Source organism: Harmonia axyridis, chromosome 3 (assembly GCF_914767665.1).
Source record: "Harmonia axyridis chromosome 3, icHarAxyr1.1, whole genome shotgun sequence".
Lineage (NCBI taxonomy): Eukaryota > Metazoa > Arthropoda > Insecta > Coleoptera > Coccinellidae > Harmonia > Harmonia axyridis.
The window spans coordinates 25,592,017-25,615,404 of NC_059503.1; the positions used below are offsets into that span (position 1 = coordinate 25,592,017).

Below are 23,388 nucleotides of genomic sequence, written 5' to 3' on the forward strand. Positions count from 1 at the left end.
CTTGTTCTAAGCATACTTTTTTGTTATTAATAAATTATATCAATAGAGATGAATGAAACTTTTGAAGCCATTTATTTCCTTGAATAATTGAAATCGGACATGATGAATTTCAAACGTCAAAAAACACCTTGTGTAATAAAGGATTTATAGTCTTCTAAAAATAATTGTACATTAGTGAACACTTTTGAATATTATTTCATTGCGCATATAACATAATAATTAAAACAGAAAACTGTTTAAGATCAATTCCTTAAAAAAAATAATAGTGAGGGCAATGAAAACAAAGTTTTGTTATCATATATATTTCTTGGAAAATATGTATAATGTGATTTGGTACTTATTTTCAAAATTCAGCTCTATCGCACGAATGTGCCTCGAAGTATAAACATAGTTCAGTCTGGTTCAATATTAAGTGCTCCAAAACATAGGTGAGCAAGAACTATACAAGAAATACTTGAATACTGATAATCAAAAATCACATGGAATAGAATAAAATATTAATATTAAAAATTATTTTATTAGTACGGTTTTGTTTCATAATAAAAATAATTTGGAAATAAATACATGTATAAAAATAAAATAAACAAAAATGGACGGTTTTAATTTGAGTATAATTTGAAATCTACTTGAAAACACTTTTCAAGAAATCAAATAGAACTTAAGTATTCAAGCATGATAATGCTAAAATATCTAACTACCAATTCGATGAGAGGTACTTCAACTAACAGCTCTGAAGATGGCGGCAGTACTAAATGAACCATTCTTTCCTTTTTTGAACGTGGTGACCAGTAGTTCCACAAACTACAGCTGTGTCAGGGTCTAATGCGCTTTCTGCGCCTGCGTCTTCTTGAGTCAAATATTCTCCCTTATGCCTATGTATGAATCTTCCAATTACAATCAATAAAATTACCAGTGCCAAGAACAGAACCGCCAAAACTCCTGGAAATAAAGGTTTCTTAATATAAAAATTTCCACAAATAATGCATTACAACATGATATTGCCTATCAAAACAATATTGTTTTTTTTTTAAATCACCCTGATACGATCAAAGTTATTTACTAACCAAAATGCATAGATTCAATACATGGTGCTCCTTAAAATTTTCGTCCAAGGAGTGTCAAGAATTATAGAATTATTTCATTCTGTGAGAATTGTGTTGCTAGAATCATTTTTCCATATTTGACAAATGAAAATACAATACATCAAAAACATGTGAACAAATTTGAAAATAAAAACATTAATTTCACTGGAAAATAAATTTAATCAAAATAATATTGAGGAACCAACAAACAATAAGTTACTTTAATTGAAATTTTCTGTATAAATATGACGACTTATGTTCTTTTATAATAATAATAATAAGTCCTTTATTTTCAACAGGTAAAAACCCAATTACAGAAAATAGTTACACTCGCAATAAGGAAAACCAAGCTACAGCGCAAAAAAAAAAATACAGAAATAAATTGACAATATCGAGTTATAATAATCTAAATTAGCAATATCATGAAAAATTAAACTTATGGACTGGCTTTTGGGAACTAATATTTTAAGATCTTCTGTAATTGATCGGAGTTACTAGCGTTAGGCCAGTTAATTTCCGATTTATGGCAAATTACATGGGAAAAACTATTTGTAGATGTTATTATACCAACTGTACGGAACTTTAAAATGACGATTTGGAAGAAATAGCTTTAGAGTTTTTCCTGAATGGTCTCATACCCTGACCGGCAAGGTCACTTGATTTAACTCCACTTGACTTTTTTTGGTGGGATTACTTGGCTCACTGGTGGGTCAAAGAGATAGAATCCGAAATAACGAGGAAAAAGGAAAAATACCAACACTAATTGACCTTAAAAACAGATACCAACTGGATAAGTCATAGAAGACAACAACCAAAATTCAGGAAAATGATCAGCACAAAAAAAAAACGAATAGAGGGAATGGAAGTGCTAAAAAATCAACAGCTCTAAGGGGGGGAAGCGCACCACAGAAAGTTGGAGAATCATAAAATCACCAAGATCAGACAACAAAAAAGATCTAGTTTGAATAATTTCGAACACCTTCCGAGGTTGAAAAGGGAATAATTAACTGACAATATTTTAGATAAAAGACAAATTGATATTGAAAATTTTAAAATCGCCGTTGCATCGTATTCTAGAACACAACAGTGATCAAAATGGTCGAGTTTTAATAAGGACGTAAGGACGTGAAATCATTACAAAATGAAAACACAAAGTTCATTATTCAGATAATCTAGACCTAATCATTTCGAACTTTGACCCTTCAAAACGATGTTGTAAGAGAAATTGTTCAAATGCCCGCATCCTACTAACTTTATCTAATAAAGTTGTCTAAAATCTAGTTGGATCTGTTATATTTATGATTCTGGTGACGCGATCAATATGAAATTTTGTATGGAGCTTGAAATTGCTATTTTACATCTACCCGCAAAATTTTCACTCGGTCGGATCTGTTATCACTGTTATATTATTTTTTTTTTCGATATTTTGCTTGAATTTTCTATGGTTTTGACGACGTTATCAACATTTTATTGTTAGTGCGTTCGACAATTTTAGCGAGAGCGAACGTATGCTGTTCTGTGCAATTCATGTTAAATCCAACCACACAAATAACAGAAGTATAATAAGCATCGAAATTGTATTGTATTGACATTTTGCAATACTAACTACTACGAAATGTTCTGCTGATTTTTTACATCACATACATCATAGACAAATAAATCTATAGACAAAGGTAAACTATGTGGAAAATCGCTTTGATCCGTCGAAAACGTCCGACCAAAAAAATTGTCACCTGATTGATAAGACTTCCTTTGCCAAACGGTCCAGATGTGTATTCTACTGAATCTGGATGTAATAAACGAACGATTAGCTTAATTGTTGCTCGTCCCCAAAACATGTGCCTACGTATAACACTTCTCCTTGAGGGCTATGCGCTTAAATCTTATTGTTACTTTTTATAATCATCTTGGCAGTGAAAATACGTTGTAGAACATATCTCAGTTTCGTTGAAAGAATGGATTTTTTCCAAACTCTTCCACGAAATCAACAAGACAATTGGTAGTCAAGATGTTCTTACGCTGTTAATGTTGTCTTTGATTCATAAAAACTGTAGAATTTGCATGGCATTTCGAAAGTAAAATAAAATTAATTTTGAAAGAATGAAATGAAAACGTAAAATTTTCACACCCAAACTGAATGACACATCGACAACAACCACTAAGCTAGCAAATACTATACCCAGATTTGTAAACGCTTCAAACAGTAACAAATTTTTGGTACCAAAAGCTAGTTGTGGAATCATTCTCATACCTGTGAGTGAATAGACTAAACTTTCAAACATCTCAATACGTCGGTTTTGTGGTCACGGAAGTATTGGCTAATTTTTTTTCAATATTCTTAAATTATTATCTCCGATTCTGGTGACTAGATTTTGTTTAGGGTCATTTTGGAGACTCGAACTTTGGATTCCTGGTGCTTGCTTCTTCTTTTGAAGGTGGACCTATTTCTATAGAAACAATAGCGGAATTTGATGTGAGAGCCATAGAAATGGATATTATTTGAAGTATTGGAAATCCCTTAAAATCAATAGGTTTCGAAATGATCAGAAAAACAACATTTGAAACGGCCATATTCACAGAACACCTAATCGGACTTTGCCTATTTACAAACTCACAGTGGCATTCGAGATTCAAAGCTACCTTGGACATTTCAAGTTTTAAAGATCATACCCCGCTCAAAATTCAAAAAGTACAGACATTGTAACAAAAATTAAATCTGTGTTTGAAGACAATCACTCAAAAATTATTTGAATATCATTGTCAATGTCAAGGTCATTGTAAATTTCAGAGACATTGGAATAATTCTAATATTTCTATCAATGAATTCAATAAATTCCCTGATTCCAACATAAAGCAGCGAAATCAGAAGAATTTATGATAACCCCCGTTTTGACAGTTCTAGCCACGCATTTTGGACGAAAATATGTCCAACGAGTTGTACACCATTTATTCTAAGCTACTACATTAACATTTGAATAAGGAAAATAAGTAAAACAGTTAGATAATTCAGATTTTTTTCTGTCATTATTTCAATTATTACCTCCTAGAATTGCGGAATCTGTTTGATTGTATGCTTTTCTTAGCTTATCTTCATCCAGTTGAGGTGGTGGCCTTGTTGGAATTACGTCAGGAGGATGGGTTATTGGTTCAACACCACAGTAATCTTCTGTTAAGGCACCTGAAAAAAAAGAAAATCCCTAGTTTCAAACATCACTACTGAAAGGTATTTAAATCTTAGAATACTTTTAGGAAATGAAGCAAAATCTGAAATGTCTAAAACTTCAAAGAATAATTAAAATCTGCATAAAAATTGAATTATCAAAAGTAACTTAAAAAAATAGTTCAAAAATTTTGTATTAGTTGATTAATATGAAAAAATATTAAGGTAATGTTGCACTAAATAAAGGCCTCTAAAATTTTCTGTTTTCGTATTCATTAGAAGATACATAATCTTAGATAATGAAAATAACAGAAAATTATGAGTAAACAATTTGTTTCTTCAGGTAACCCAATAAGTTTGTGAAGTTTTTGGTTTCTTTGATATTTCAATGCCTTTTTTTCAGTAATAGTAACAGTTTTTTTCTGATTCGTGATTTTAATGAATTTGAACCTACCTCCTAAAGACTTTACATTTCCAGGACCTTCTTGTTGGAACAGCAGTTTCAGTGGATATATATCATCAAATTCTACCCTAGATATACAACCCACAAAACCTTCACTAATCGACTCATTTCTACCGATGTACATGTACTGTATATTATTGAATTGGGCATCAGCTGAAGCTTTTATGCTGAAATTGAATTCCCTAGGCTTGTAATTATCCACTTGCATAACCAGTGTAGAACCTGAGTTTTTACGAGACAACCTTAAATCGTGATACTGTCCAAGACCAAAATGTTTATCTGGGTAGATGATCTCCTGTCTCTCGAAACCGAAGTCGAATACAACTCTCAAGTGACCAGAATTAGAAACCATAATTGTCATGTACTCCTTCGAGATATTCGAATAAAATCCTAACAAGAATCCTCTAGGATTGGTTGTGGTGAACCCAACTCGAATGTGTTCTGCAATTGTTGACCTCCAAGAGCCCATAAAATCATATTTGATCATCGAGCTAGGTTTCATATTGACCCCAATTTCGTCAGCACAAATAGGTCCCTTGAAAGCTGTCCATCTGCAATCGCAAGTGTAGCTATCGTAATGCTCGAAACAGGTTCCGTTATTCAAACAGGGGCTACTTTCGCATCTTCCGACGCAACCTTCTGAAATTCCAAAAGATCCTCTGCGTGCATAACTTTTCAAATCAATAAGTTCTCCGTTTATGAGTAAAGCCCTTATACAACCAGTAAAACCATCTCTATATTCCACATTAGCTCCAATGACTAGTTCGGTTGTGAGGTGTAAAGCTCTGAATGGACCAGGAGGCTCTCTAACCTCAGCTTTAAGTGCTCCATCTACAACCAACATAGACTCCTTTCTGTTCCTTTCTACTAATACTGAATGCCATTCATTGTTGGAGAGTTTGTAAGATGTTTCTCTAACAACAGCAACTGGACCAGAACCTGCAATTATTATTCAAATATTTCAGCAAAAATTCAACAAGTCTCTTCCATCAAATAATGATGCATTGATTTTTTTCTCCCACAAATGAACTTTTGTTCATATTTATTGCTTAGTTATTTTTAAATTAATTATGAGGACATCTTGGTTGAATTTTCAGCAAAAACTAAGGAAAATCAATCTTACACTTCTTTGCTTGAAACCCTTCTAGTTACAGATTTTTAAACTTGAGGAAAGAACAGATTTTCTCAAAAATAATTCATAAATATATTTTTTCGGCAACCGTCCGGGAAGTGCTCACTTCCCGGACCCTTTTTCTCTTAGAAAGTAGCATTTCCCGGCCTAGTCCGGAAAGTACGTACTTCCTGGACTAGGCCGGAAAAGAATCATAGAATCCATAGCAACCGAGATAACGGCTGACAGTTCATAAGAAATTAGTTGTCAAAAATTTGCATGTTTTTTGATCACAATCGCAATAAAATATGGAAAGCAGCAGCGATAGTGTTATTTTACATGGTTGCCGAAAAAATATTGTACGCAACACGCCCAAAAATGGTTTTTTTGGACTCACAGACTTCCAGGACTCGCTTACGCTCGTCCTGGAATTTTGTCTATTCGTCCAAAAAAAAAAACCCTATTTTCCAGACTTGTTACGTAAATTACTATTTAGCAAATATGGTGAAAAAAATGATAAATCAACAATAGTATTATACCTGCTTGGTATTGGAACTGGAGACGATTTCCACTGACAATACTTAGTTTAATATAATCATGCGGTCCCCTTGAATGAAAGAGAACAGCATTCTCTGAAGAGGTTCTAAATTCGAAATATATATCTCCACCGTGTCCCATGTCGAAGGTAGGAAGATTTATTGTTGCTTCATCTACCCTAAATGTTACAACATTGTTGAAAAGATCATCGCCTTCACAAATCAGGGGACCTAGTGTATATCGACCTTCTTTTTCATCCAAGGCGTTTCCTGTGTCTCCAAACCTTAGTTGTTTGACTGGAAGATTCTCTTTATCAACAATGTCGCCTAAAAAAACATTATAAGAATTAGAAAGATGCAATCATTCATTTTTACTTTGAAATTCGGTGAATAATTAGAATAACTTTTCAAGAAAATGATACATAAAACTTCGACCCGAAATTTTTTTTTGGGGAAGTAGCAAAAAATGTTTGAAGATATCTTGGAGGATTTCATTTGCATTAATAAACGATTTTGCTTATAACATATTTTACAGTTTGCAGATTCTATATAATTTAATAATAAATTGGAATGATTGTTTTGTTGCATTTATTTTTACATATATCAGACAGTAAAAATTTATTAATACTTTGAAACACCACTTTACCTGCATCTACCTGCCAAGTATCAAGACCTGCATCACAGTTGCACCATTTAGTTTTATCAACACAACTGCCTAAAATTCCACATTCGCATTTTCTGGAATTTGGCAAGGATCCTCCCCAGTAGTCCATATTTTGGTTATGTCTAGAGACCCACCATGAATATGGGTTGAAGTTCATCTCATCTGAAGGCGAATTGAAGAGCCTGGCACCTTTGCAAGCATATTGAATGTGTTGACGACAACTTGTGGAACGGTTAACTAAAGCATTTATTTGATCGTCATTAGCCTCATAGTGTATATCTTGAACAAAACTTCCAGGTTCTTGAAAACCATCCACAGGCGTCGTTTCATGATTACTATGAAAATGTTATAAAATTAATATTATAACTCACAAAATATAGGATACAAATGCTAATCTGTCCACTGAACTCTTTAATTAGGCGAGTTGAAATGTTTGTGGATAGCGCTCGATTTGATCGGTCTGGAGTTGGTTCTGTTAAAGGAAATCATAGTTTATGGTTGTTTGATATTGGTACACCCTATTATTATTTAATTATCATACTTGCAGTTTGCTTTGTGCATTTGGACCGATCTTCAAAGACAGTAAATCGCACAGATAATATTTTTTACTTGGTGTCTCATCTTCTGGTTAAAATTGGTTAAAGCCATCAATGGCATACGGGAGCAAGAAATTTTTCACATCTTATACATATGTACATTTTTCAATAAAATTATAAAAACGCAAAACACACTTGTATAAAATGACGAAAATGTAATTGATGATTAAAAAGTAAAATAACTTATTTCCGCTTTATATATTTATTTTCACAACAATTGTTTCGTCATGATAACATGACTTCGTCAGGTGAGCATGGTAACTGAAAAATGTAATTACAAATTACATCAGCATAGAGGGAGGTGAATCAATTAATAACTTTCAATTCGATCTGTACATAACAAATTTCATCAAAATTGGGAAGGCGGAATTCGAAATATTGAAATACCAGGTTTTCACCCTTGCACATGCTCAAGTGGAATAGCTGAAATTGGTATGGGACCATTACAAGGGTTTGCGAACACACAGACAAGTAAGAATCAAAGTTCTTCAGAATGCATTTTGAAAGGGGAAATTGGAAACCAAACATTTTGTTCGTCCTGAAAGTCATCATAATACTATCTGTAGCTTCAGGAGATTCAGAAGCAATATATGTTTTGATACTACTCACTTATGACGTAGAACTGTAGCAACGCGACCATTTGGATAGAATTCGCAAGTAACAGGGAATGGTGCCAAAGGTCCACTTCCATCAACGTCGATTTTAATATCAGCTCTCTGATTAACCGCTTGCATTTTCTTGTGGGCCTCGCAAGATAAGGCGTTGATCGAAGTATGGCAAACAGCACCACCGTATCCTGTACCTTGACAGTCACAGAAGAACTCAAATTCACTCTGTTTACAAATTCCACCATGCTGACATGGATTGGGACTACAACGATCGATCATGCGACAGGCGTCAAAGGCTATTTCACCCTCGCAGCAAAACTCGTCATTCTTCCAGTCTGTTGGTAGTTTATAGCTACCATCAATTCCTATGGTTCTCATACATCTGAAAATAAGAGAAATAGATCATGTATTGTGGATCATAAATGAAAAACCAAAATTTTGAAAAATAAGACCTGTGAAGTGAGCCTTTGCGCGCTTGTTCAAATTTGTTCCTTTCTAAATATCCATAATATATTCTATTAGTGCTTATTTGTTTTAGGTTAGATATCTCCAAACAAATAAAATTTCATTATAATTATCACATAATCAATGAACTTTATATAAGATATGACAGATAGCTTGATAGCATGAACTATTTTGAAATTGATTTCTTAATTTCAATATGATTAAATGAATTTACAAAGAGAACAAGCGTGCAATTTTCGAGATAAATATTTCAAATGTACGCACCCAACAAATCCAGCCATATGTCTACCTGATGCTCCAATCGTTGCTGTAATTCCTCCACCAATGAAATACAGGGATCCTGTTTGGATTGACAACAAACGAGTTGTTCTCATGGGTCGATTATCCAAATTCAACACCAAAGAATTTGTGGTTATTGTTAAAACAAGGGTATGCCATTTGCCATCATTATATGTTTCTTCATAATTATCAAAAATAACTCTAGGACTTTCTCGTGTTATTAATTCAACTTTCAGTTTGCCATCTTCAAGGAATATCTAAAAAAAAAATTAAAATAGTGCTTTCTATCGATAGATAAATTATAAATTGGAAATAATATCTACAGTCCATTCAGGAATTATTGACATCGAAGCAGGCCGTGAACGTCTAGTCGCGGCATTATTTCTGGTTACAAAAATATCACTAAAAATTGCTGTGGTTCATCATAGAAATAACCAGTTTGAATTATTTTCATCATTTTTGTATCCGAAAGATCCTGAATTTTCAAAATTACGATTATTACGAAGGGACGCATACAGTCATGATTTCATAAATTGGAATTCAGATTATATAACGTAAAAATATAGTGAAATGCTATCTCATTTCAAGGAAATCCGATGAAGAGATATCTATTCATTTAAAAGTCAACCATGAAAGATCCTATTGAAGATCATCAAAATATGCATGTTCCTTTTCACCAAATGCTCTTCAAAAATTGTTGCATTCTTGATGGACACTGGATACCAACCTGCTTGCAAAATTCTTATCATATAACTCTTATGGACCATTTTAACTGTGGTGTCTAAACTGGTGGAAAAAACTGGTTGATAAATTTAAATAGTGTAGCTTAGTGAATGGGAGAGCCATATCATAAGACAGAAATAAAATTCAAAGAATCCATTTAGTATATGAAGAATTTTGACATCACAGTTGTACTGTAACTTTCAAAATTGGAACCAATTTATCAGCCGATGTGTCAATTACTTTCCAAAGTCACTATTTATTGAAACTGTTCATGACATGAATGATTGATTAAACTTGTATGAAAAATATAGATACTATTTATACACTTCTATTTTTATTGAAATGCTGTTATACTATTTACTATTAAATTACATAAGGTATTTTGCCCATAACAGTTTTGACTCATTCACTAAAAGCATTTTTGCATGAAATTATATATAATTCATGAATTTTAAAATTTTATTGCATTTTGTTATTATCTGTGAGTGGTTAAGAGGTGAAGGAATTCTTAAATTTACTCTTCTGAATATATTTTCGATGAAATACTCAGTAAAAATTCTATAAAGCAATTAGAATTTATTAAATAAATAAATTATAGATGCAATGCCAAGACTTTGTTTACAGATCTTTTTCATATAGTTTGATATAATATAACTATGGTTATGCAGAGAAGGTATCAATTTAGCAACCCAATTATAAAATAATTGTCCCTTCTTAGATTCATATAATCCTCATTCCTCCAGATAAATGAATTTCACATTTTGTTGCAAATATTCTCTGTATTCACCATAAAATAGTACTAAACTTATTATATTTTTCTGTTTATCAATAAGAATTTTCCTTTCATTAATGACTTGCCTTCTTCTTTTTTCAAACAGTACTGTGAGAAATACTCAAATAAACTAATGTATTTGAAATTGATACAACTTTTTTGTTTCAAAATTTCTTGGGTCAAAAACAATAACACAAACAAACTGAAATCTAACCTCCTATCAAAGACATTTCCAGTGCCAACCCGAAATCTGCAATTCAAAATGTTACTGAATGAGCCAGTACCAACTTAATTTCGATTTTCCACAGCCACCCGGGATGTCAATAATTCCTGAATGGACTGTACATATTTTGATCTAACTTCATACTTTACTCGATTAGAGCTGTACACATCGTTTCCAAAGAAACAATTCCAAATATTACAAGAATTTAATTTATACATAAAAATACTCAGAAATATGAGGACCATTTTTGTGGAGTTTTGTACAAAAATCGGTTGCTATACCACACATTCTTCCTACTCTGATTTTGTTTGGAATATAGCTTATATTTGAATAACAATATAAAGAAACTATTATACTTACAGCAACATAACCAGTAGAAGAAAAACTGTGATACAACATCAAACCAGTTCTTTCGTAAGTTCTGAAGGCAAAAGAAACGTTCAGAGATTTCATTCCTTCGTAACCTGTTAGTTTTGCAAAAGAGCGTTGCGTCAGAAAAGTAACTGGAACTATTGGAGGTTCCTGAAACACGAATTTAACCATGATTAATCATTATGATCAACATTATTGAATTCCTTTACTTACTGGACAAGAATACAAAGTATTGACTTTCTCATATCGGAAAGCTTCACCATATTGAAACGCTTGTTTCACATCTTTGAATAAATTCGTTGAATTGAGGTAAAGATTTTCTAGGCACCCAGTGAAATTTTGTACTACGACTAAACCTTCTTGAATATTTGGAACTCCACCAATATAAAACTACAAATATTAGATTAAAAGTATGTATTATAATACTGTATTATGTTAGACAATCTAACCTCTCTATTCAAATTCAGTCTATTGAATTCTCCTTTTATTTTATCTTGAACAAACACACGATCAACTGAAAGCAATATGTCTCTCCGATTTCTAGAAACTACTACATCATGCCAAATATTATCATCTAGCAAACTTCCAATACTCAGACTTGTAACTTGACCAGACCCTAAAATTAAGAAATAATGCATTCATTCAATTTGACTATCATTGAAAAAATTTTTCATAGAAAACCTTTCATTATGGGTATGGTCCGTATATCACCGAAAATTTCAAAGCGGGTACTAGTGGTTTTCATTTCATTTCAGGGAACCTGCTTCATATATACAATACTTGTCATTGGTCAACTCTTAGAAACTTTAATAAGAGGAATGGAAATCACCTTGTAACTGATGCATTTGTTTTGATTCCAATATTTGTCACTCCTTATCTGACGAAAGCTATAGCAGTAGCATACATAATTCGATTTACTTCGAAATTGATGCTCAAAAATAGTTTACTATGTGATATATTTATGAAAATTCTTTCGTGCATCAAAAAGGTCAATGTATTTCTCAGTTTAATGATTAAGCTATTGTGAAGTTATGAAAAAAGGATTCATGGTGAAATATTCAAAAATCATATCTGGATTCTACACGCCTATGGATTCGAGCTAGCTGAAGCTAGATAGATTGTGATTGGCGACACTAAACTCTCATTTCTCTTGTATTCGGGATCGAGCACAAGTAATGTTCAATCTCTTTAAATTTGTAAACAAATAGTTAAGTTCTTAATGGCTCTGAAGGGTATTTGTTTCATAATTAAAATAATAAAGTATTTGAGTGTTAGATGTCATGGAAAATGTTCATAAACAATAATCTGAAAATTAAAATGACAATTGCCAAGACGAGTGGGCGTGGTTACTAAACCTAACCAGAATAAAATTACGGTTACTCCGGTAACAGATAACTCACCGAAGTTTGAGGAAATATTCACTGATATATGAGGAATTTTATATAATATACAAACCACCAACTCACTAACCATAGTGATATACAGAACATACTCAATATGAATGACTAAAGGTCACTCTTATGTTCTTTTATGTAAGTTGTATGAAGCGGATATATATCAGTTTAATATATTTAAAATTATTTATCATTATTACCTAAATCAATATTCAAAAGCAATTGATTATCTCTCATTTGTAAGGCAATATAATCTCCCTGAGTTCCTCTACTGTACAAAATTATACCATTCGCTGCTGAAGTTTTGAACCTGAATCTTATATTTTCTCTTGAAGCTGAAATCGGATCCCTAAGCAGATTGAGCATCAATAAAGCAGTTCCATTGAAATACATATCATCCGCATCTAAAATTTTTTTAAATGTAATCATGATTTTTCATTCATTTATGCCAAATGAAAATTCCTAAAATTTTCTTACCATATTCACAACCAAACAGTTCTACTCTCATAGAAATTCTATTTCTCCACCTAATTGGATTTATTCTTACCCATTGGGCTATTATGGGTATTTCGAAACTGTTTTGGTTGATAGAATCATCATCAGTGTTACCTCTGAACACCTATAAAATCATCCACAAAATGCTGTAGTTTTTGCAAATGAACATTTTTACAGACAAAATGAAGGAGGGATGTCTAAAACATTAACTTTGGATTTTCTTATCAAGAATTATTAAAAAAAAATCTATCTGAAAAAAATGGAAGTATGCAGTATGCAGAAAATAATTGTTAATAGAATAAAAAGATTTAGGGTTGTAAAAGCAATAAAAAGTTAGTGGCAACGTTCAGAAATTGAAAATTATGAATAAATATGTACAAAAAAGTGCAAAATAAAAGTTTTCATGACCAATTACATTTTAATTTATTATGGAATGAGTTATTCTGGATGAGATTTGAAAATTAAAGCACCTCAGCATTCCCTTGGGCATCTGTAAATATCCTCCATCCTTCACCATCGTCCGAATATTGAACCATATATTCCGTTACAAATTCACCACTTCCAGCAAGGCCCTTTGTTTCAATGGAAGTTATTTCAAACCGACCTCCCAGGTCCCAGGTGAGAAAATTATACATGGTGTTTTCGGTAGGCGACCAAGCAGATCTACCTATTTTAAGGTTAATGTTAAAGCAATGTTAGTGGTGCAGTACAAGAAGAAATTGTTTTGATGATTCAAATATTCATTGATTTCTCGTAATTCTAAGTATATTTTCAATCTCAGTAGTTTTTTTAATTAACTTAAAACAAAGAGCCAAACCGCTTGCCATTTTTTAGTAGAATTAAGATCAATCAATAAGCAACTAAGATATCGACATACTTAAAAAGTGAAGAAATTAGCTAGAAATAATGAATCATCAAGAGAAGGCATGAAATAACTCTTCAAGATGAAATAAAAAAGAAGTTGAAGGTCCTTCATAACATTCTTATTTCATAAAAAAATTCAAATAAAGAGCAACTTATATTGTATTTCATAATGAAGAGTTTGAATTATATATTACTATTACTTATATGTACAGGGTGAGCAATAAAGTTGTACAATGAATTCAGCTCTATATTCCTGGCATCAAATAAAACACTTTTTTCATTTACCATTTTTCCTGATTCAGCTTGGGAAAAGTTATAAGCATTCAATGGTATCAGAATGAGTGGATGCACTTCTGTTCTTAAGATGTTTACACCACCGAGATAATAAAGAATCAATCATTGTGGAGTTCTATGAATAATATTATTCATTTGGATGAGTGTTGTCGGACCCACAAATATTGAGGTTGAATTAGTTTGAGATCACATTTTGCATATTATGAACTTAGAGGAGGTACACTTGACGAAACGGTTGTGTCCAGTGCGCCATTCTCTAAATTATCATTCGCCTTTAGGTAAAATAGCAAAGAATATTGAATACATTAATTTTCATTGAGGAACTGCGAAAGAAACTAATCGAAAATAAAAATGACGTTTCTAATAACTAATAGATTTCTCCAAAATCAATTGTCTTAAAAATATATTCCAAAAGCGTTATGAACAACTCAACAGCATTTTCGTACTAGACAAATATCAAAAAGGATAGCTGGTTGTATTTCACACATCTCCATGCTTTATAGCTTCGATTTTGTTATTTTTCATTTCCTGAAGAGCTTCACCTATTTCGGCTAGTGTTATCTCCGTCAGATCTTTGTACTTTTCGTATATTTGCATTTGGTGGTTTGCACCTGCGTTTCCTGTTCAATTCAGCGTAAAAGATCCTGGCAATATTCAAGAACTTTATTTTATTTGTTTTTATTTGGCCAGTTTATTGTCTTCAAGTTTATTTTTGCTGCCTTCTGAGAAAGTTTTTCAAAGAGCCCTCCTTCATATTCATCTCTATGACCTTGGAAACTATTCGAAGTAGAAAATAATTATAATTGAAGAGAAAAAAAAACTTCACACTAAAATTAATTTCATTATAAATGATTATGTTAAAGTTACAAAGGAAGAACGTTTTTTTCAAATTTTAACAGCCGAATCTAGAATAATAGAAATGAAAAAAGTATTTTATTTCATGATAGGACGGATGATGGTTAAATTTAAAGTACACTTTCAAGACTCACCTTGTATATACAGCAGAATTTTAAAACTAAAAAATGTTTATTGTTTTTTTATATCAATTTTTATATACTATGACTATATTAATTGGAGGAAATGAATGAAATTACTTCCCCTCTAATGTAGATCATAATGTAAGTGATATCTATAACATTCAATTTCAATTATTTAAATATATTCCGCACTAGCCGAAGTATATGACATCAAAATTCGAAAATCACTTATTAGCACAGGAACTTTTTTTTGTATCTTTGGTTAAATCAAAAATTAGCATGGTGTTGTGAAAACTGCATCATTATATCTCTACTCAGGACTGAAACACCCTGTAAAATCAACTGGCTCACAATGGACTTGAACCCGGTTCCTTCGCGTCATAGGTCCTCACGCTAACCCTTTGTTAGATAAATGCGTGGTTATGATGATAAGATGGGTAAATAAATAAATTCAATAACTATGTAACAAAGTATTAGAACTTTGCGGTAAAAAATAGTGAACGCCGGACAGACGATTTTTGGATTCTAGACATTCCAAAACGTAAAAGTAAAAATTTTGTACATATTTGGCCTTTTATTAAAAAAATTCTGGTACTTTTTTTGACAAAGTAGTATTTAAAAAACTTTCCAAACTCTTACAAAAAAACACCGTAATTTGTAAGGGATACTATTAACCTTTGATTCTGGGAGAACCCTTTCCTCGATATACGATGAACGTTCACGGTTTCCTCGGTAGCTCAGTTGGTAAAGCACTGAACTAGCGATTCGGAGGTTGTGGGTTCGAGTCCCGCTCGGGGAGATACTTTTTATGGAATTAAAAATTGTCTGCTATGCCGCGATATATTTATTATTTATTACAAACGTTAACAACCATTATTTCCTAGTTTTCTGAAATCTTATTTACTGATTTTAACTTCTAAAATTTATAAAACTAATTTCCAAATTATATGATAGTTTCGAATTCTTGTATGGAATTTCCTTCAGGAAGAAATATCCAGTAGAATCTGTGAAAATCTGTTGATACTATAGGAATGAAATTTAGTGAAACTTCTGCAGGGTTGGAAGGAAAATTAGTTTGACAAGTTGATTTTTGATTTTCACATTTTGTAGATAATAATTTATGTTATTCAAATTTCCCAATTCTTGGACTGAACGTTTTTCAAGAAATCTCTCAGTTTTTGGGTTAAAAGTGTATAGAGTGCGTTGACACCTTAGCCATAACAATGTGAATTCAATAAATTTTAATCAAGGTTGGTGAGAAGAAATGTCATGCAATACATATTTTTCTAGAAAGGCACTCACACTATAATTTGTGATTAGCCACATGCAAAATCAAAGAACTACAAACTAATCAGAAGGTTCACATCAGGCATGCACACAGGAATATACAAAGAAAGAAGTAATAAATTTACTGAAAAAGATTCAATCTGAAGTAATTGTAGTTTAATAACAAAATAATAAATTTTGACTTCTTAGGATGAAAAAAAAATCTTGAACTTTGCTAATAGTTGGAAGTTCTATAATTCACCTTGTAAATAATATACTCACGCAGAATGAAAATGATAGTGACAATTCTTTAATAAGAAGAACTAATGATCTATTTATTAAATGAAAAATGGCTAGCTGATATTATTTCCATTTTTGATTATTTTTTCTTAATATGAAGAAAATTTAAGGAATCATAACCATAAAATCAAAACAAAATCAAAATGATTGAACCAAATTTTTTCACAGTAATGAAATCAAAATTTATCCGATGAAGGGAGAAGAATATAATATAATATAATAATTTGACGGAATACCTTATAGTGACGTGAAATAGTCACGAATATAGAATAGAATATAATAATTTGACGGAATACCTTATAGTGACGTGAAATAGTCACTATAAGGTATTCCGTCCAATTATTATATTATATTCTTCTCCCTTCATCGGATAAATTTTGATTTCATTACTGTGAAAAAATTTGGTTCAATCATTTTGATTATATTTCGATTTTATGGTTATGATTCCTCAATTAATCAATTGATTGAATTTATCTCATAAGTCTTTCATTTATATGATAACTGAGTTGCTTGAAAGAAACAAGAAACTGAAATACTTAAATCGACCTATCACAAAAACTCAGTCATTTGTGGTAATACTATTGGTAAGCCTATTCAATTTTTTTGAACAAATTAGTTAATCAAAATCATTAAAAAAAAACGATTTTCCAAGGATAAAGAACATGATTTAAGACAAAGACTCGTTTGGAAATTTAGGGGATACAACATTTTTGTCAGTTAACTTCAAATATTGTGTATTTGAAATAAAAATGGTTAATGTCATCTCACCATAGTATTGCCACCTGGTTCTTTATAATCAGCATAATCCAAACCATTGGTTCCATAGCTAATACTATATTCCATAACATACTCGTTGGCAAATGGTCTACCTCTGGTCATTAATCCTGTTACATTCATTATTTGCCCCAAGTCAATGAACAATTGTTGATCGAAGTCATTATCCTTGGCAGTCCAAGCATTTGAACCTTTTAATTCAGAGTTTCAATAGCCTCATTTTGAATAGAAAAATTTTTTTTTTATTATTATTATGTAACCCTAATATATGTACATGTTTTCTGTTTGTATCCAATAAAGGGTCTATCAATAAAAGAACCAGGTTCAAAATGTAAACTTAGCATTCAGACAAAACTTTGTGAAGATTTTGGGGTAAAGTCTGAATGAACCTTCTTGCTATCAGTTATAGCAGTGGCGTACCCAAGGGGGGGATATATCCCCCCCCCCCAGAAGGAATATCCATTATATGTAACAACCTTATATATCACAATATCATTATGAGTAAGCAAAATTCTTTGGAAAACTTCTTCAAAAAAAGGAAAAATTTTTTTTTCTTTATCCCCCCCCAAGGCTTATGTCTGTTATAGCACTCTCTTTTGAATTGCAAATTTAAGAAAGTAGGAAAATTATTGTAATGCTTTATTCAACCAAACAAATAGTCTACTTATATTATTGAAAGTATATAATATGAAATATATTATAAGAATTTTAAAATGAAGAATATAGATTTTCTATAATTCGGGAATAAAATATGAACCCTTCCAACCAATGTTTTGTCAATATCTCTAGGTGACCGTTTTTGGGCTCCCCAATACAGCCATTAAAATATATTGATTTATATTTTTGAATGATAATAAAAATAATAAACTGATTTGAAAATATATAATGGATTTTATCATTACTGCTAGAATTATTAGTTTCTCTTGTATACTGCAACTAATATATTTTTTCAATATCATTCATATAGAATGCTCAAATTTTCCTTTAATATTTTCATTCAGGATGATCAAAATACATAATCTTCTATCAGAAGCAAATGCAATAAGGAAAACTAACACAAAAATAATTCTAATATGTTAAGCAGAATAAATCCATCTATTGAAGCTTAGTCACACAAATAACTACTGAGTGCAATATAATCATTCTTGGTTTCTACTAAAATGAAAGCTTACTTACCATAGATGTTTATATTTTCAGGACCTCTTTCTGGCATATAAGAGGTAGCTCCGACCACAGCTCTGTCCAATAATGCAATATTACATTCATCTTCAGAGAAATAATCTGAAAATAAACATATACTTGAAATAATATAAGAGATAGTTAATGATGTATTAAAAGGAACTTAACTGATGATTCACTCAATTGAAATTTTGGATTATATTCAATAAATGAACACCTTGGGGGAACAGTTTTCAACATTTATTCTAAAAGATTTACCGAAATTGAATTTCTAGATAGATTCAACATACTTATTAACCATTAGTTACTGGATTATGAATAAAAAACTATGTATTTATTATGTGTTACGGTGTGCAGCATCCAATTACATTTATAAATTATAGGAGTATCTGTTTTATCAATACCAATTACATTTTCGAAGAAAAGTGGAGGTAAATGAGTTACGCTGGGATATGCATTCAGTTATATTCTCTATTTTCCTTCAAATATAAAAAAAATACTCACCACCAAAAACGAAACATATATTATAACACAAAATGAACCAATAAGAGAAAAGTTTAATATCCATAACAAAATTTTCTCAATTCAAATAATAAAAAATTGATGAAACATTGGTGTAGAAGCAGTTACAAATAAACAAAATTCCACTGATTTGACAATTTAACTCAACATTCTCAGTGAGATGACGCATCACAGAAGGTCAAAACCACAGAATATTATTAATTACTAATTAATAGAGAGTTACGCAATGTCAGTTTTGTTTTGAAGTTCTCTCAGTAGATATGATTTTGACATATGCTCATGCGCGTTTAGTCCAATTTTAAGGATATTTTAAATTCGAAATACAGGACTTCCTGCTCACTTTATTTAAATACAGTCAACAAAATGTATATAAAGGATCCTTTATTTTAACGGATTTGGTTTCTATTCCAATATGAGCCACCAGTTTCTAATAAGAATCATAGCTGAATTTCTTCACTGGATTGAAAAATTGGGATCTATAGTGGAATATATCAAATCCTTTATACTAATATCAAAATGATCGAAATCAATTCAAATTATTAAAAAAATTAAGAAGCCATTCTAAGTCAAATCCTTAATTAGTGATGAATAACTATTAGGTTTAGCATTAAACTCCAATACCAACAAAGGGGTACGTGGAACGAAGTGTACATTGAAATACACAACTATGAATATTTCAAGACAGGCTAAAAATAGTTTCAATAGAGAGTTATTGCAACGCACAAATAAGCGATCTTTTATTAAAGGATCCTGTAATAAAGGATCCTCTATCGTGGACGTTAAAAGTGAACTATTGCAAGGTGCTTTTAACGAAAGTCAGTAAAGTGACAGATCTTTAAATTTGACATATTTATATTTTGTCACCTTTATTTTGTATTCTGATAATAGTATATTATTCAACGAGCGGTAATGTAGGTCATAACTCACGCAGATGATGTTTGCAGCACGAGCCGCAGGCGAGTGCTGTAATTCATCAAGTGAGTTATGACCATTACCGCAAGTTGAATACTATACTTTATCTACGACTATATCAATAAATACTAAGAAAAACTACAGACTTAGAATAAAGAGAGAAGGAACGGGAAATAAACATAATGTGCTCGATCCCGTACAAGAGAGATGGAAACTTAGTGCTACCAATCACAATCGAACTAGCTTCGGCTAGCTCGAATCCAGTACAGAGTACAGACATAGAAATTTATTGAAAAACCGTACTAATTGCCTATAAAAATGTATTAAAATATACCAAAAAATATTCCCTGTAAACGATTACTTAATGATCTTACTGCTACACCAATCTTGAAAATTTTTGAAACTTCTTTATATTTTTTCGGGCAATTAATTCTGTATGGTAACATTAGCTGTTTGTCTTTTGGAAATGTATACCTTTATAATATTTCATCTTCACTATCTGAATTAATCGTTTTCAGCAAAACATTCACAATAATTAGATATCAACTTAATTTGAAAACGTCAAAAGTGACATTCCCTCGGACATTCCTCCCCTCAATAACAATAATGGAATGTTCCCTTTCGGCCAATCGAAAAGAAGCAGAGAAGTATAGAAGCACAGATCCATATTTTCCGATTTATAATAGTGAGTTATAGTCATAGAGTAAGTATATATAGAGGAGAAACTGAGGTACTAAACTCTGAAACAGTAATTTAGTTCCACCAACACCTTCCAGAGACCGCTCGCATCGCTGATTTTCTGTTTACCTCGAGAATTATTTACTTAACCTCAAAAATTTTCAGTTGATCCGTCGAACCTTATTTTTGGTAAGAGATTTATTATGTCGCAGTCAACTTTGAAATCCAACAAATATTGTGTTCCTAACTGTGGAGATATGTATAGTAAACGTCATCGTTTTCGAATGAAGAGAAGCAGCCAACAATTTTCAAACTTTGGCTCGAAAAAGTTAGTTATCCATTGCTCAACTCTAAAACTCCTCAACAAATTTGTAAGAAGTGAAATTAGATAGCCTTAAAGGAATTTGACAACTGCTATCCGTGAATTATTTCTTCCTGGTGAGTTAAATTTTGTTATATTTTCTTCTGTGTAAAAGTTAAACGATAAGCGATTAAGTATAGTCCTCAAGGAGAAGTGCTAACCGTAGACGAATGTTTCGGCTGTCCATAAATATTATCTTTGTTTAAAAACTTACCCTCAATAGTAGTTTTGCATATGTATATATAAATATATATGATTGGCAAGAAAATTATTATTTACTTTTCTATTTATATTTCACAGGATCTTCAAATCAAGGGGAAGATGGAGAAGTTCATGACACTGAAGGAATACATCTCCAAAGTGATGTTGAGAGGGAAGTATCAACAGAGACTTTGAAGAATTTTAAGCACCCTCAGAAAACTTCAATAATATATAGAAAAAGGTTAACTGAAAATGAACGTTATCTATCAAAATGTCTGATTGATCAGAGTAGAAAACTGAGAATTATCCAAAAAAAGTTTCATCATACAAAGAGCGGCTAAAAAATGTAGAGAAACTTAATTCATCAGCAAATTTCAGTAGACTGATGAATTATGTTTCTCCAACAGCTTTTAATCGGGCACACTTTTGGAAGTAGTTGTGAGTTCCAACATTTTAAACAAATGGTATATTAAAGTTTTCAATTCTGATTGAGTCAATTAAGAACTATTTATTGCAATAAATTTGATGAAAATATAAGTACTTATGAATGTTTTGCTTCCTACAGATATCGAGGACAACAATTAATTGACACTAGAGGCTGTGGGCACTGCAGAGCTGATGATTTTTATGGATAAGCTGTTTGATAGCCTGAATATGCAATTGTGAAGGACACATTAAAAATTTGGCATACTAGAAATATTTAAAAAAATGTAAAATTTTAAATAGATGATTTTTTTATATGAATTTGTGTTTTCTCTGAACTTAAGCCTCTATTCTTGTCAAATATATTGGATGTGAAAGAACTCGTACAGGAATATAATGGTAATATAGCTCATTCAAAAAGAAATGCTTATTACCTTATTTTCGTACGTTGTTTATTTTCACATTCAAAATCTTGAATTGAATTGAAATATTTTCAATACAAAGCATTTCAAATTTTCGCGCGCTCATTTTATAATTTCACAAACAACCGCAAGAGGTCGCTGAAAGCAGTGTTAATTTTATCATGAGAGTTTCCATTCTATACATACTTGTTCTATGGTTATAGTAGTGAGTTATTATAAATCACGCTGTTTGTTAATATATACTATTAATTGCTCAAAAGCAGTTGAATAATGAGTTTATAATTCAATAGGAGTAGATAAATAAAATAATTCATTTGGTAAAAGTTCAAAATCGAAAATGAAAGAACAAATAGCGTTAGCAATTTTAGCTGGGACCATTATTGAGGAATTGATTTTTCATAATAGATACAGTTGGTGTAGAAAATATATCAAAACCAATTCAAACAAATCGACTAGTTGACTTGGAAAATTTTTACTACAAGTATCGCAATCATTATCGAAGTTTATTTTTATAACTGCAATCTTCATTGTGGAAAATCATGGACACTTCTAAGATAATTTGAATGCACATAAGTGGCTTTATAGAAATAGTTATCAGCTATATGTACAGGTATTAGCTGAATTAAACTTAAATTATTATATATTATATTACCTTAATTCGTTTTTAGTCTACCAATTCGTAATATGGGAGGAGCTGTACCAAACTACTGGGGTTTTATCGATGGAACTATTAGAGAAATTTGTTGACGAAGTATCATCAAGTTTGAATGGAAGTCAATCAAGTATTTCTTTTTATGTGAAACCACCAGTATTGGAAGATTATTTTGTTTAACAGAATTATGTTATGTATTTTTGTACTTTTTCCTACAATAATTTTGAAAAAAGTGTACGTAACGTATAATTTTATAATAACATTACTGATAATTAATTTGGTTTTGCATTATGATTTGCTTTTTTTATGCTATGTTGATTCAATATATAAAAAAGTACTTAGGTAACAAGTTTATTATTTTTCTTTCAAAACAATCCCATTGGTGTGTCCATGTTACAGAATGAATTATTTATATTCAATATAAAAAAAATAATATTCAGTATGCAGTAGCATTCTTTAACCATAGTAGAAGGAATTCCTTATACTATGCTTTAACAATACTACATTACACATATAGGAAAATTCTTATTTCTAATAAAATTCAGGATTTATCAGTATTATTTTTAATTCTTTTAGTATGTAGGTTCAAATATGTTTCGTTGAGAATCGTATAAGTTCTT

At 31.3% G+C, this 23,388-nt stretch overlaps 1 protein-coding gene, 1 long non-coding RNA gene and 1 other non-coding gene across 5 annotated transcripts; 2 read left to right on the forward strand and 1 right to left on the reverse strand.

Moving 5' to 3' along the window:
- Positions 1 to 286: 286 nt before the first annotated feature.
- Positions 287 to 19,285, reverse strand: LOC123677086 (neurexin-4). 3 transcript variants are annotated; one of them, XM_045613546.1, is made up of 15 exons: positions 19,102 to 19,285; positions 18,595 to 18,699; positions 13,414 to 13,610; positions 12,926 to 13,067; positions 12,649 to 12,852; positions 11,504 to 11,670; positions 11,268 to 11,444; positions 11,043 to 11,204; positions 8,950 to 9,221; positions 8,222 to 8,602; positions 6,999 to 7,351; positions 6,356 to 6,679; positions 4,697 to 5,644; positions 4,123 to 4,260; positions 287 to 939 (listed from the first exon to the last, which is right to left on the reverse strand). In XM_045613546.1, exons 1-15 carry the CDS (start codon positions 19,163 to 19,165, stop codon positions 749 to 751), a joined length of 3,825 nt encoding a protein of 1,274 aa, XP_045469502.1. In that variant the 5' UTR covers positions 19,166 to 19,285; the 3' UTR covers positions 287 to 748. The 3 variants fall into 3 exon arrangements, with proteins under 3 accessions (XP_045469502.1, XP_045469501.1, XP_045469504.1); XM_045613545.1 differs by lacking the exon at positions 13,414 to 13,610 and adding an exon at positions 17,413 to 17,609 and having other exon boundaries at positions 19,102 to 19,284; XM_045613548.1 differs by lacking the exons at positions 18,595 to 18,699; positions 19,102 to 19,285 and adding an exon at positions 17,413 to 17,546.
- Trnaa-agc lies at positions 15,805 to 15,877 on the forward strand. Its single transcript has one exon. It is a non-coding gene; the product is annotated as a tRNA-Ala (tRNA).
- A 1,445-nt stretch (positions 19,286 to 20,730) lies between the features above and the next one.
- Positions 20,731 to 22,015, forward strand: LOC123676485. Its single transcript, XR_006746948.1, has 3 exons — positions 20,731 to 21,147; positions 21,371 to 21,512; positions 21,837 to 22,015. It is a non-coding gene; the product is annotated as an uncharacterized LOC123676485 (long non-coding RNA).
- The last annotated feature ends 1,373 nt before the right edge of the window (positions 22,016 to 23,388 follow it).

Bases quoted from the DNA above. Each gene is read 5' to 3' on its own strand.
- LOC123677086 (XM_045613546.1), bottom strand. From the start codon at position 19,165: ATGGATATTAAACTTTTCTCTTATTGGTTCATTTTGTGTTATAATATA. The intron at 11,445-11,503 runs GTTAGATTGTCT...TAATATTTGTAG, and splicing joins GACTGAATTTGAATAGAGAG to TTTTATATTGGTGGAGTTCC. The intron at 9,222-11,042 runs GTAAGTATAATA...TTTTTTTTTTAG, and splicing joins CTTCTACTGGTTATGTTGCT to ATATTCCTTGAAGATGGCAA.